Source organism: Cygnus atratus, chromosome 1 (genome assembly GCF_013377495.2).
Source record: "Cygnus atratus isolate AKBS03 ecotype Queensland, Australia chromosome 1, CAtr_DNAZoo_HiC_assembly, whole genome shotgun sequence".
Lineage (NCBI taxonomy): Eukaryota > Metazoa > Chordata > Aves > Anseriformes > Anatidae > Cygnus > Cygnus atratus.
Genome location: NC_066362.1, coordinates 67,731,056 through 67,745,128, shown reverse-complemented (window position 1 = coordinate 67,745,128; position 14,073 = coordinate 67,731,056). Strand labels below are relative to the sequence as shown.

Genomic DNA, 14,073 nt, shown 5'->3' with positions numbered 1-14,073 from the left:
GCTGCCATGTAGAGCTAACGTATTTTTTCGTGTTCATTATAATCCATCTATGTTACAAAAGGATGCATACGTGTGATTTTTTTTTGTAATACACCCACTTGAAAAGTACTGAAAAATCTTTAACAAAGAGAATTTGAAAAAATTTATATAGATGTCTGGCAAAAACAGCATTTCATATTGTTCTTACAGGATTTTATACTTCTACTCCTGATGTGACTATATATAGTTTACAGCCTCATTTACTTTAATGTGCTACCTGAATAACATAATCATAGCAATAACTATGGTATAGGGTTGTAAGGTGCATGAACCGCTAATGCTTTCTGACGATTTAAATGACTTGTTCATAAAATGTTCTTTTAATAATAGTGGTAAAGCTTTTAGCACTAGATGTCAAAAATGCGAAGAATATTGGCTTTTCAAGTGTTATTTCTTTTCTAGCTAAAGTGTGTTTTAATAATAAATAGCACCAAAAGCCAAGGTTATATGACTCTCATCTGTACGGCACGATCCAAGCAGAAGACTCTTCCCGCGTATGCAAACAGCTTGACCTCTGTCCGCACAGTTATGTAACATCCCTAATGTGTTTACTATTTCTTTGTTTAGTTTAACAAGATGTTTCTTTTATCCAGAAAGGTCAGTATAACCTGCAGAAGAATAACATCACAATAGGTGTGATATTAGTTTGTCACTGCTTCATAAAGCTCTCCCCAGCAAAAAGGACTAGTCCTTTCTATTGTAAATTGTGCAGACTTGGACCACCAAACACCAGCCTTTCCAAAGGGAGGTGTGCAGGGAAGTCAGTCAAAAGCCAGACAACTACCGGGGGAAAAAAAAAAAATCTGGATTTCTTTTCGGTTAATCATCTTCAGGAATATTTTTCTTTCTGTATCTTCAGGTTATTTGGTGTTACAGGAAACTGCGCTGCCTGCAGTAAGCTCATACCTGCTTTTGAGATGGTGATGAGAGCTAAGGACAATGTTTATCATCTGGACTGTTTTGCATGTCAACTTTGTAATCAAAGGTAAGAGAATTTCTTGGGTCTGTTCCATATGCTAAGTGTTGATTCGGGTCTGGTGTGGGCATACTTTCAAGTGAAGAGGAAACATCTACCAGTAGTGGAAGCCCAAGATTAAGACATGGATGCTTTTCCTGGGACAGATGTAGAACATCTTGTATGACCTTGGCCAGAAAACTTTTTGTGCCTCAAATCCCACACAAATAAACAAGAATAATGTTGCTTCCTCTGCTTTGAAAGGCTGTCTGTCAAGTTCAATTAATTAATATTTAAAAAAGACTGAGATCCCTTGCTGTAGAATAGAGAGCCTTATCATTTGTCACTTAATTTCATTTGAATTCTTCATTTTTGTCACATGTATTTCTTTTAAATTACATGTTGTTTCTTCCTGTTGCTAGAACTGTAGCCAGTTCAATTTAAAAGACATTGTTCCCACCATTTTCTCTGTAGCGGCACTGGACTTCCTATGCCCTATTTGTATTTCCACCTCCTAACTGTAAGTTACAGAAATCTGAGGATCCAAACCTGACACTTTGTTCTGAGGAGTCACACATTTGGTACAGTTGTAGACTAAAGTTCAAAAATGGTAAAATTATAAAAACTAAATTTTTCAGAGGCGTATATAGCCCAACTTTCAGTAACTACATTCAGAGTGATGGCAAAATCCTGTTAGAGATTTCACCAGAAGCTCTGTTTCTGACCCCAATTTACAACTCTGTCTTTAGCAGCTTTGCCATTGACTTCTACGAGGTCTAGGAAATGATAGAACCAATTATGTCCACACCTTAACATACCCGTTATGTTTTTTCAATTATTACATGATCCTATTTAGAGTTTTATAGCATTCTTTTTTTTGTTTGTTTGTTTTTCAAGTGGGAAGAAAAATGAGATGTACATTTCTAGGGAAGTAACAAAAAATATAGGAAGATAGTAGTCTTAACATGACAAAGTTAGATACAGCTCTAAAATAAGCTTTCCTAATAACTCACCTTGTCCTACAGTGTATTATTTTGTAACACTATAGTCATTTAAAAATCAAACATCCCTAAAGAACTATAAAATGTACAGCTGCTACTAAGTGTAGCACACTACAATTATGCTCTTTTAAAAAAAGCCAAATTGACCTTTTTCATCATGTTGCATGGGAAATTAAAATACCAGGCAAGTAATAACCACTGCTTAAACTATATAATAATGCAAAGTAATTATAGGTTCTAATGCTATTTAAAGTCCTATATCAATTTTGTCTTGCCACAGAACTAAAAGGCTGTATTCCAAGTAAAGCAGGCAGAGCCTCCCAGTAGTACCCACTCAAGTAAGACACACACACGCCTAGATTTCGTTTCTTAAACCCTTCACATCCTTGTTTCTGCAAACCACTGTTCTAGTATCATTATTAAAGTGCCTAATATATTTCTGTTGTTCGCTTCATTTATTACATGCCATAATGGGACTGCATATCTTTAGTGTTGGTTATGCACAATTAGCACTTAGTTATTGTCTTGTCACTTCAGCCCATACAAGACAAACTTCTTTAATGTAAGAAGTCAGCTAATCTTCATCAGTCAAGCAAAGCAGACAATGTTTGGTACCCTGAGTACAAAAGATTTTCATCATAGTTAGTACTCTTGGATCTGAGGAAGTGAACTTTGTTTTTCTTTCCCCAAAAAACAAAGCTGTTGTGATTATTTTTAATATTCTTCCTTTACCATAACAAGTGTGAACTAATGTACAATTTCACTTTGCAGCTAATATGTGCCATAATGTGCCCTAAGGCCACTGACTTCCACTGGGGAAGTGCTGTTAGGTGCTTCTGAAGTGGAGCATGCCAGGGACATTTAATAATTCTTAGCCGTGTCATCCCTGAGCCTTCAGTCCAGTCTCTTATTTGATTTTTGTTTTGCATGTAGTTTGGGCAAGTGGTTGCCAAAATAGTCTTATGAGAGCCTTAGGCTGGGATCAAAGGCATTGATTTACCTGAAATGCAATTGAGTTCATCTACTCAAAACAGAGAGCAGTTCCAGAAATTTCAAAGAATTTCAGAAATTCTCAAAAGTGGCCCTAATCCTGATTATATTGCAATAGCTCTCAAGGAGCCTAATAAAACATACTGCCTGTAGGGTACCTTTCTTCCTCACAATTTGGGTCTAGTGGCACACTGAAGAATTAATTTTGTCGTTTTTTATAGTAAACCTTATTTCATGGATGCCCCAACTTAGCTCTTCTGTGTTTCCTATGGCAAAGCATTCCACTGACTACACTCATTAGTAAATGGCTTTAAATCTTTTGTTTTTCATTACTTGTACAACAATAAAAACTACAATTGTTGGACACCTGACCCATTACCACTGATTTTTATATATTTCTTATATACTATATTATACATATATATTTATATATTATTTTATGAAACCTCTTTCTTTTGTTTTAAATTGAATAATTTCAGTCATCATGCTATTAACAATTTCTGTTGCCATTCTCAGCAGCTTTTTTTCTTCCTCTAGTTAAAATAGACTAATGAAAATCAAACAGCAGATTTCAGATGAGGATCAGTTTACAACATAGCAATTTAATGTCATTTCTTAATCCATGCTGCCCCTTGTATGCAAAATAATCTTCTTGAGCTGACTTCTTAGATCTACTCTTCATTTTCACTCCAGCCACTATCCCTAATGTGGTATTTATTGAAGAGGAATATATATATATATATTTCTTTTCAATCCCATTAGAAATATCCAGAAATCAGCAACAGAACTAGCAAAGATCACCAACTATTGCCAAATGTACATGTTTATTTTGACCTTATACCCCACTTTCACATTCTCTTTCCCCATTAAATTTTAAATCCTTTGGGATACTCTTCATGTTGATACAAATACACCATATCTGGAGCACTACTGTAAAGCATGTAATACTGTCAGTTGAGTTCTACATTTGAGAGTTTTGACATTTTCACTTCTTGTCTACCATTAAGATTTTTTTTTCATAACAATATATGCGATAGTCATAAGCAGACTAAATCATTTATTCGGTTTGCAGTTTACATTTACTTGTGTTTGCCAGTGGTGAATGTCTGCTGTCATGTTGTGCCTGGTTGTTCCTTCTAATGCTCTCTGCCTTCCAAGCTAACTACTAATTATATTAACTTTCATCACACTGATCCTTGGGGCAGCCAGCTCTTCAGGCTTGCTATCATATGACCCTTATATTCCTGCCCTTCAAACAGTAGATCGTGGCCTGGTGAGAGAGCGGCCTGCCTATTGTCAGTGCTTTTTGAGGAAGATTTGGTGATTTTTCTGCTTTTGTGCACAGCTTCACTGTTTGCTTTATTATTTTTGAGTATCCACAACTCACCATCTAGCTCTAGTCTCAGTGTGGATGGTAATCAGAACTCATTGATTTCTGGGGACTCTTGTTTGGGCCATAAACTCCCTCTCTGAACTAACTCGTAAGGTGCCTGCCCCATTTTATTGGCCTCCCAAAGGCTAGATTTTTCAGAGTGAGAGGAAAACCTCGTTGTCTCACATAATGTACTCTGGGAACATAGGCTGTAGACACAGACAGAACTATAAGGGATCTCCTGAGCCACCAAGTCCAGTCCCCTCACATCTAGTAGGCACTGTATCATGTTTTCCCTTAATAAAGTTATTCAGCTTTAGCATCTAATTGCTCTGTACACCAGTTTTTGACATCTTCACCATTGTTTTTTCTTTCTACAAATGTTTAAAGATGTAGGGATTTTGTGAATATCAAGCTTTGCTGCTAGGCTAAACATTTTAGCATCCCCTTATCTTTCATGTCTTTGTCTACCTTTTTCCTAATTGAAGTTTTTTCCATCTCCTAAATGCCTGCAGAGCTTAGTGACCATCATCTTAATGGTGTGGATGCTCCCCTTTCTTCTCTGTGACCACATTAAACTTCTCCTCAGAAGCACTTCCCCTTGCTTTGTCCGTAGCCCACATAGTGGATTTCTGCATAAAATTTAAAGGAAAAAAATATGGGAACCACTGGAAAAATAAACTTGTAAACAGACACTGCCTTTCACACTTTGTCAGGTTGCATGTGTGTGACTAGCAAAATGGAGTGGAAAATCTTGCAAGTGGGCTCAGCTGTGTCTTTGCTTAACACTTCTGACTACAGTGATGATCTCAGCCTGCCTTCGGCTTTCCCACTTTCCAGAGTTTCAGTGTCCTTCCTTTCACTCTTTGCCGGCTGCTTTAGCAGCTTGTTCCATACTGCTGCCATAATTTCTGTCTGCCTTCTGAAGTCATCTTGGGGTATGGATTAAAACCCCCATCTGCTATCACTGAGGGGCATTTAAATAAAAAGCTCTACCCTTCTATCTGAAACAGCCTTTATTTTAATGGGCACTGGACTGAAAATAGTTACATACTCATTCGAATCACTGTCCTGATGTAGCTGTAGACACTTACCTCTGGTAGAAAATGTAAAATGCCCACACAATGCTGCCTTTGTTCTCTGTCAAGGTGTCTATGTGGTGGGGGAGAGAGGGCTATGTAATGCTAGGGATATACTTATCTAACCACCAACGTTAGATTTTTGTGTGTGTTCATTTTATAAATTCTGAAAACCTCAATACAGTTTATTTTCATTGACTGCCTCCTCTAAATTTAGAATTAAAATTAATACATTCACCATACTAGCTTTTAGAAAAACAATACATGAAAAGCACACCAAGTTTGTCACAGTAAATTGAACTATTTGCTTCTATGCATTGTACTATACATGTGGCGTATATACAGTACATCTTACTAGTAAATATGTACAAATCCAGCCATAGCTTACACTTTCCAGCCTTTGATAATAAATGGAGTTTTTGACAGAACCCTAAAATTAGTAAACCCTAAGTTTGGACTGATGAATGGTGATATACAAGAGTGGCTTGGTGCTCTTGGTTGGTGCATACAGATTAACATTAATTTGAGTTATACTGGAAACTCAAATTAGCTTTTAAAAAAAAACAGGAAGGGAAGAAAAACAGAAGACAAGTTACATCCCTGAGTGCAAAAAGCAGAGTGGAAGGGTGTGGGTGGACTAAGTCTGTACTTTCTTTATCCTAGAGGAAAACAATTAAATGCTTCCAGATTTTGTTTCCATCTACAAGAACAAAGATGCGACATTACCGGAGGAGGCACTTCACACACAGCCATCTTTGTTCACAGCAATATTTCTCTCACTTTTCTAAGAAGTCTTCGATATCTTGACATGCATCCTGTACATCAGAAAAGATGACAGACAGCAGTGAGATCTCCTTAAATGTCTGTTCTGAACAATGAAATAGCTATTTCTCAAAATGGAAGTTTTATACTACTTGTGATTAGTCTAGGCACACCTTCCCCTCCAAACTAGGTGATAACAGAGGTCATTTTATAATATAAATGGCCCTCCTTTTGCCATTGTAAAATATGACAGAAGTTGTAGGATGTTGCTTAATTATAATGGTCATTCTACTAATGTCACAGCCATGTCAAAAGTAGTACTATCAATTTATGGTTGTAAGTCCAATCTGGCATGTTAATGCAGCCTATTGTATATTTTTCCCGTTCATCTTGTGTGTCTATTAAATAAATTGGGTGAGGGTTTTTGGGAAGGCTGAAGACTACCATCTGCCTGCTAAAAGAGTAATAGTCTTGCCTCATTATATACTCCTGACCCAGTTGCATCTCAATATGCTCCTTGACTCCATTTGATATATGTGCCCAAATTGTGCTCTGATTTACATCCTATGTCAATTCCATGACAAAAAAAGCTTGCTGGAGGTGGAAGGCTAGGCTTGAATTTACCCTTCCATTTTAAACTTGATCCAGGTTTAAATCCTAGCGTGTGCAAAACCAATCTGAAGTACTTCTAAGATTTAGCTCTTTGACTTCAGAAGAGGCTAAATCTGCTTTTCAGAGTCAGATAAGGCTGAAAGTGTGGAACAGGATGGACAGAATTTGTCGCACCGTGCCTTGTCTTATTGTACTCAGGAGCTTAGATGTTTTTCACCTGGTGCTTACTTCTTTGTCACCTAATGAATGCATAATTCACACATTTAATACCCAGGAGCACGTGCAAGCCTCACCGCTGGTCTTTGCCAAAGTGTTTCGGGCACTGAGCTTGCACAGTACGAAAGCGGGTGCAGAATTTGGACCCTAAGTATGGCAAGTAACAGGCTGCCCCCAAGAGCACAGAGGATCACCCACAGCATGCAGAACCAGCCCAGGATGAACCCAGAGAGTGTCCTACCATGCAGACAGACCCCCTCCCCACAGGTTATCACACAGCCAAGCCTGTCTAGACAGGCCACAGGCAGCCTCTCCACAAGACAGCTGCACACTTGGAAGGTAAATGATTTGTGGAACTGTGTGTGTTTAAAGCCACTCATGCATATAGCTGTCAAATGCCATGTAGACATAGGTAGAGCATTTCTGGCTCGACATATTAACATAGCAAAAGCAAAATGCATTGACACTTTTTATTGGGAAAGGCATCCTGACTCCCTCATGTAGCTGCTGTAGTTTAATTCAAACTGTGGCACTTCTCTGAGGGCTGAAAAACAAAATCCTTCAGCCAGGATTTTGATTCAAGCAGTATCATAAGAAGCTGTACATGAAAGTACTGCCGTGCAAGTGAATTGCACTTCAGCAATGTATTTTTCCATTGGATAAATATTTTAAACCAATTATTCTGATTATGTTGGATCACAAAGGAATATGTAGCTGAATAACATTCCCAGGTTATTCAGTCAGTGGGTTTTGCAGAGCAGGCAGAGGTGGTTGTCTCCCCAGCTGACAGTTGGATGGATGTCTCAGCTGCAAACCCCATCAGTAATTGTTGGGATCACTGTAACAGAGTCACTGATTTGCCCCAATATCTCATTCCCTCTGCTTCAGTCCATATTAACCAGTACATTCATTTAAAAGAAATTAAGAAAGATTTTTTATTATTATTATTTTAATGTGACTTCCTTGGGAAAAAACTCTTTTAGTTATTAGCACTAGGTTAAGACTCCTTTACGTAATCTAACAAAATGCACAAAAGAATTCCTGTCCAGAGTGCTGTTGATGGACAACAACACATAAGGTGGAAACTAGAGAAACCCCCAAAAAACTTGTTTGCTTCAAGAATTCTTCATTTAAACACATCTACTCAAAATACTTTTCTGTTGTTGGCAGCCTAATATACCAGGATTGGGGTGGGAAGGGCAGAAGGAACCTGTAAATTCTATAAAACTGTCTTGACCATAAATAACTTAAAGATTTCAGGATCATTCCATAATCTTTATTTTCAATCATCATCAGCAGCAGGCAGTAATCCTACAGAAAAAAAAAAAAAGTCCACAAATAAACAAACCAATTTTCCTTTAAGAGCAGAGCTAATTCTTTTCAATCCACTTTTTTATTACACTATTTTCCCTCTATCTATTTAGCTAGCATAAGGATAAATTTCCAAAGCTACCCAGTTGGAAAATAAATGGGTTCACTGTTTGTCTAGCATTCCAATCTTCACAAATGTAAATCAGTCCAACTGCTACTCATTTAAACCTCCAACTTCACAAAACATTAAAGGACTGCTTTCAATACACAATTTAATCTGTGACAATTCACCAAGATTTCTGCCTGAACATCATTACGAATTGACTATCTGATAAAGAGAGACCACTATCAGAGGTCATGCAGGTCAACTTCTGTAATTTACGTAGTTTTACTGGGTCAACTACAGCAGACACCACTATTTGAAGGTTAAATTGTTACAATTAAATACATATACAGCTATTCCCATAGCTACTCTGTTGTTAAATCTACCATAAACAACACAAGCATTTATATCTGACCCTAATTGTGTCCAAGATGTCACCATTTGAAAATTATACAAAAAAGGACATTATAATCTGTTACACATTAAACAATACTTTATGTAGTGAGATCTGTAATTAGCTGGTAGAAACTGGTTTCATTTATTCACATCGGTGTTAAGGGGTTCATTTAGGTTACTTTCTTTCATTTTAATTGGAATAATGTGAGCAGTGCCTCCCAATATATTTTATAGCTGGAGAGTTCACTATAAACAAAGGAATGTAACCCTGCCAAGGCAGTCACTAGGGAAACTGTTTTTCTATACATTGGCCCTATTCACTTGTTCCTTAAGCATCCTCAAGAACACCGGCTTTGCTGGGGGGAAGGGTTGGGAGGTGTCTGTGAAGAGCCTTCTTACGCTCAAGCATACTGCTTAGCTAGGAAATACTACTTTGCTCGAAGTTTGAAGCCAGACAGCCAGGAGAGCTAACGTTACGTGATTTTCCTACCCATCAGAGAAAATCAAATGAAATAATTCATAGCATTTTGTAGCAATCGGATCATTCTGATGCACATAGTAGTATAAAAGCTATGTATACTGATACCACAAGAGAGAACGTAGTTAGCTGAGTGACTAAATTTATAATCAATTCCTACAGGGAAAAAAAAAAAAGGCAAAAAAGGTCTCTCTGCATATCTGTGTGTCTCTAGTTTGCATCACAATATGTATAAAGCTGTGTTTATACCAGAAAGGATTCCCATAAACACTCGTTTAAATCAATTATAGTAAAATATTCAACTGAAATATAACAAGAAATTCCTATTGCTATGTCTGTACAATATAAATATAATGCACGTCAGATGGGCATTCTACTGTATATGATCACTTGTTTTTCCTTCTGATTTGTGTGAAAGCAGTACATTTACTTTTCACTCAACTCAGCAGCCTTGGCTATTTATTCTGTTTTATCTGTGTGCTGGTGACCTGATCCAGGACTCCCACATTCTTCAGTGGGCTTTGAATGAAGCCTTTGGCTAAGAAAGCAAAAGCACTTGCATGCACCATGTTTCTTGAAAGCCCGGAATTGATTCTGCTACCCCAGTGATGTCTCTGCTGGGCTTTCACATAGGTGTCTATGTCTGTGTGTCTGTCTGTGCTGCAACAGACAGCAGAAGGGTGAGCCCTGTGGTGGGTACAACAAAATTGTGAACATTTGTTGTACATTTCTTACGTGTAAGATCACATCATATCATTCATTTTGAAACTACCTTTTTTTTTTTTTTTCCGCTTTTGTTGTAATTTCAGATTTTGCGTTGGAGACAAATTTTTCCTGAAGAACAACATGATTCTGTGCCAGACAGACTATGAGGAGGGTTTGATGAAAGAAGGTTATGCACCCCAGGTTCGCTGATCTGATGCCACATCATTAAGAATACAAAGCACTATGTTCTTTTATCTTTTTTGCTCAACATGTATATAAGAAATGACACAGGAACCTACTGAATAGCGTAGATATAGGGAGACAGAATGATTGCGTGAAATAAAAGGCGGACTGCATCTGTATGTAGTGAAAATTGCTCCAGTTCAGAGTTGAATGTTAATTAAAAAGGTACTGTACATACAGCTGGATTCTTTTTGCTTGCTCTTGGGATTTTTGGTTGTTTTTTGTTTGTTTGTTTGTTTCTTTTTGTGTCATTTGGCATGAGATGTTTATTTTGGACTATTGTATATAATGTATTGTAATATTTGAAGCACAAATGTAATACAGTTTTATTGTGTTACCATTTGTGTTCTTGTTTGCTTCTTTGTATTGTTGCATTTAGTACAATCAGTGTCTAAACTTACTGTATATTTATGCTTTCTGTATCTACCAGCTATTTTAAATGAGCTGTATCTTTCTAGTAAAAAGAATTAAAGAGCAAATCCCAAACATTATGCTACACTTAGAGCTTAAGAATACTGTTTACATTAAAACTATTTAGAAAACTAATAACTCTAGCAGCACCTGCTGCTAATGATGCTATGGTTAAGGGTCTATCACCACTTCTGTTATAAGCCTCTATTTTTCAGGGGTTAAGCATCTGCTGTTTAATTGCATAGATTTTCCTCAAAGAGCACTTTTATTTTACTACAAAATTTTGAAAAACAAATCTGACTGGTTTGGGATATATTATAAAAGGTGCAAAAGTTAATGATTTGGGGTACTGCTTTTGTTTCCCCTCAGGCATTCAGAATGCCTGGATTTGATTTTTAATTTAGCTGGAAATTATGCCCTAATGCAAACCAGTGCCTCTGGGTACCTTATTTTATATATATATATATATATATATATATAAATATATATGTGTTATTTTTCTGAATGCCTTTAATCTGAGGGTGGGGAGGAAAGAGAGAGTACTTCTGTTTATGTACATTACAAAAATTTCTTAAAATTTGATGGGATTCTGCTTTTTTTCTTCTCTCTCTTTTTTTTTTTTTTTAAGTCAGGTTTTAACCCTGAAGTTTTCTGAGTTTGTGTCCTCAGAAAGCCCTGGAAAAGTGTTAAATTAGAAGGCACTGTAAACAGCCCCCTGCAAGGGTCAATTTACACTAAGGAAAGGACCCTGTGCTGACACTAGGAGAGTGGCTGGTCACTAGGTACCCACCTCAGTGAATGCTGAAAGTAATTTAAATGCTGGTGTAGATGGGACAAAAACTTTGAAGTACCAGTACAGAAAGCGAGAGCTACCACACTACACAGGTACTTTGCTGTCCACACCAACTTGCTACAGGTTTGTCCCATTGATATTGGCAATTAAAATCCTTTTGACAGAGGGGGAATCACTCCTGACAGCTACTGTTGCCAGTCAGCCCGTTTTCTAGGAGAGTCGGACCTGTGTTTTTAAAGCCATGAAGCTATTGCATCAGCAGGATGTCCTTAAGTGCTCATACCCCTGACAGAGCTTACAGGTGTTTGGCAAAGGAAAGCAAGATGAATGTTTAAAGAGTTGTTAAATGCATATTTAATTCTTTTCTCTTTGCCATTGTAATCTATCTCACCAGGAAAACAGCCTGCATTTAAAAAACAACATTAAAAAAGAAAAAAAGAAACCCACTACATCCTACATTACTATGAAGCTGAGCTCTTGCTTTTATTTAGCCTGAGAACCCTCATCTCTGCTGAAGTTCAGTGCTGTCCTTCCTGGCTCTCCCTGTCCCATTGTGCAGTTTCAACTTGTTTTTCCTGGGATGGGGAAAGAAATTTGTAATGCAGTGGGGTAATTCCTCTAGCGTGTGGTTTTAAGTACAATGCTCAGTGGATTGATTTAGAAATGGATATTTAGTTCTAATGACTATTGTTACAGTGTGGTTTTGTTTCTGGCTGTGAACCCTTTAAAAATAAGCATGGCTCACAACACTCGGCTTTACTCATGCAGGACCAGCAAGACGTGAATAGACTCATCCAGGTTGCTAATTAGAAGAAATAGTTCCACATAGCTTTTCAAATTAAATTTAGCCCTGTTTTCAGAGCGACCTTCCTTTCTAACCATGAGCACAAGCCTCTCTTCCACTTCCTTCCACAGCCCCTTTATGTCTTTGAGACACCGAAGTAGCAGAGGTACTACTAGGCTCTTCTGGATTCTCTTCAAGTGCAATAAACATTTTGTCCTCTCTATGAAGGTGAGGATGGCCAGAAGGGGAAAAATACTATTGTATTTTGATTCCAATTTTCTCCTCCAGCCAGTGTTTTTTCTTCCAGTTAGAAACCAGAAAGAGCTCTTTTCAGCTTCCCACTAGTAGACTACAGAGTAGATAGAAATCCCTAGTTCGGAAATAGGGCTGGGGAACAGGAAATACAGGACCTTGGTTCTGTCTTTGACTTGCTGTAAGCACGTGCAAGTCACTCAACTTCTCTGTGCCTCAATTGCCCCCATCTGCCAAATGGGGCTAATACATACACTGCTTTTGTAAAGCATTTCAGCTCTTCAGAAAATCAAGAGCTATGCATGCAAATGTTACTAGGACAGTCTGGGAAATGCAGAGCATTCATACATGAAGTAAGTAACCATAGATCTGAGCTGGGAGAGCACCAAAACCAACTAATCCTGCAAAAGGTTTGTTGGGGATGAAGGCAACTACATACTAGTAGATCTATACATGCTGTAGCACTCTACCACAAAGTGCCACTGCTCGTTTCTGTGCAGGGTAAGTGAAGAGAGTGGAATGGAAAAACAGCAGCTCATTGTTACATGCAGTGTTACTCTTACGTGCACGCGTGCATTTTGTGATATATGCTCAAAATGGGGAAGAGAAGGGCGGTCCTGCTATGAAGGAAAAATACGTCTCACTGTTCTATCAGTCTTAATTGATGTAAGGATAAAAAAGTGTTGATATGCACATTTGAAGTGCTGCAATGTGATGGTTCGGCATTGCTTTGAGCACTTTGAGCTTATGTATCTTAATCACATCGGTATCTAAAATTAGTATGCAGAGGATACAAATTAAATGTAAATTTAAGGTAGGTCAAAGATCGATTACACATTTCCTGATATTTCAATCTCCCATGTTGCCTGGCTTTTAGTAACTGGGGGTTAATTATTTAATGGAAACATTTACAACACCACCGCAATATAATATCATAAGACAATATTAAAAGAGAGATTATCTGCCAGGCCGCCTTATTGATCTTTTTGACTAAAGCCTAGACCATTCCTTTGGGTTCCTTTTATTTTTATTTACGTTAGGTTTCCTTCTCCATCACTGTGTGTCAACATGCTCTATCTGTATACAGCAAAATGTTCTGCTAGTGACCATTGTTCAGTGTATGCTTATTTGCCAGACAAGATTGTTTCCACTTGTATCTACTATCTTTAGGGTATTTTATCTCTATCTTTACAGATCTCTTAAGTTTAGCCAGTCAAAACAAACAAACAAACAAAAACAAACAAAAAAAACAACCACCACAACCACAACTCACTATTATTCTTGAGCTGCTGTTTTTTCAGCCATGTGGAGAAGTACATATTATCAGACCTTGATTTTCCATTGTAGAAAGCTCCTCTGCCAACCATAGCCTGCTGTGTCTGTTATGTGCCACAACTGGTGAGGAATCAAGACAGCCTGGATTCTGCAGGAGCGATGACCAGGGCTAAGAGTTGATCTATTTCATAATTGTACTTTTTATCTTGCTTGCTTTGTTTTCTTTTATAAGCACATCATCTGGCCTCTTCCTACGACCCTCCCAAAATGCTCAAATTTATGCTCACGTAATGTAA

At 37.6% G+C, this 14,073-nt stretch overlaps 1 protein-coding gene across 1 annotated transcript in view; it reads left to right on the top strand.

Moving 5' to 3' along the window:
* Positions 1–10,229, top strand: part of LMO3 (LIM domain only 3) — a 55,682-nt gene extending 45,453 nt beyond the window's left edge. Inside the window, exons 3-4 of the mRNA XM_035550907.1 lie at positions 899–1,024; positions 10,124–10,229. Coding sequence (XP_035406800.1) covers positions 899–1,024; positions 10,124–10,229 — 232 coding nt within the window. The remainder of the gene's footprint in view (positions 1–898; positions 1,025–10,123) is intronic.
* Positions 10,230–14,073: the final 3,844 nt, after the last annotated feature.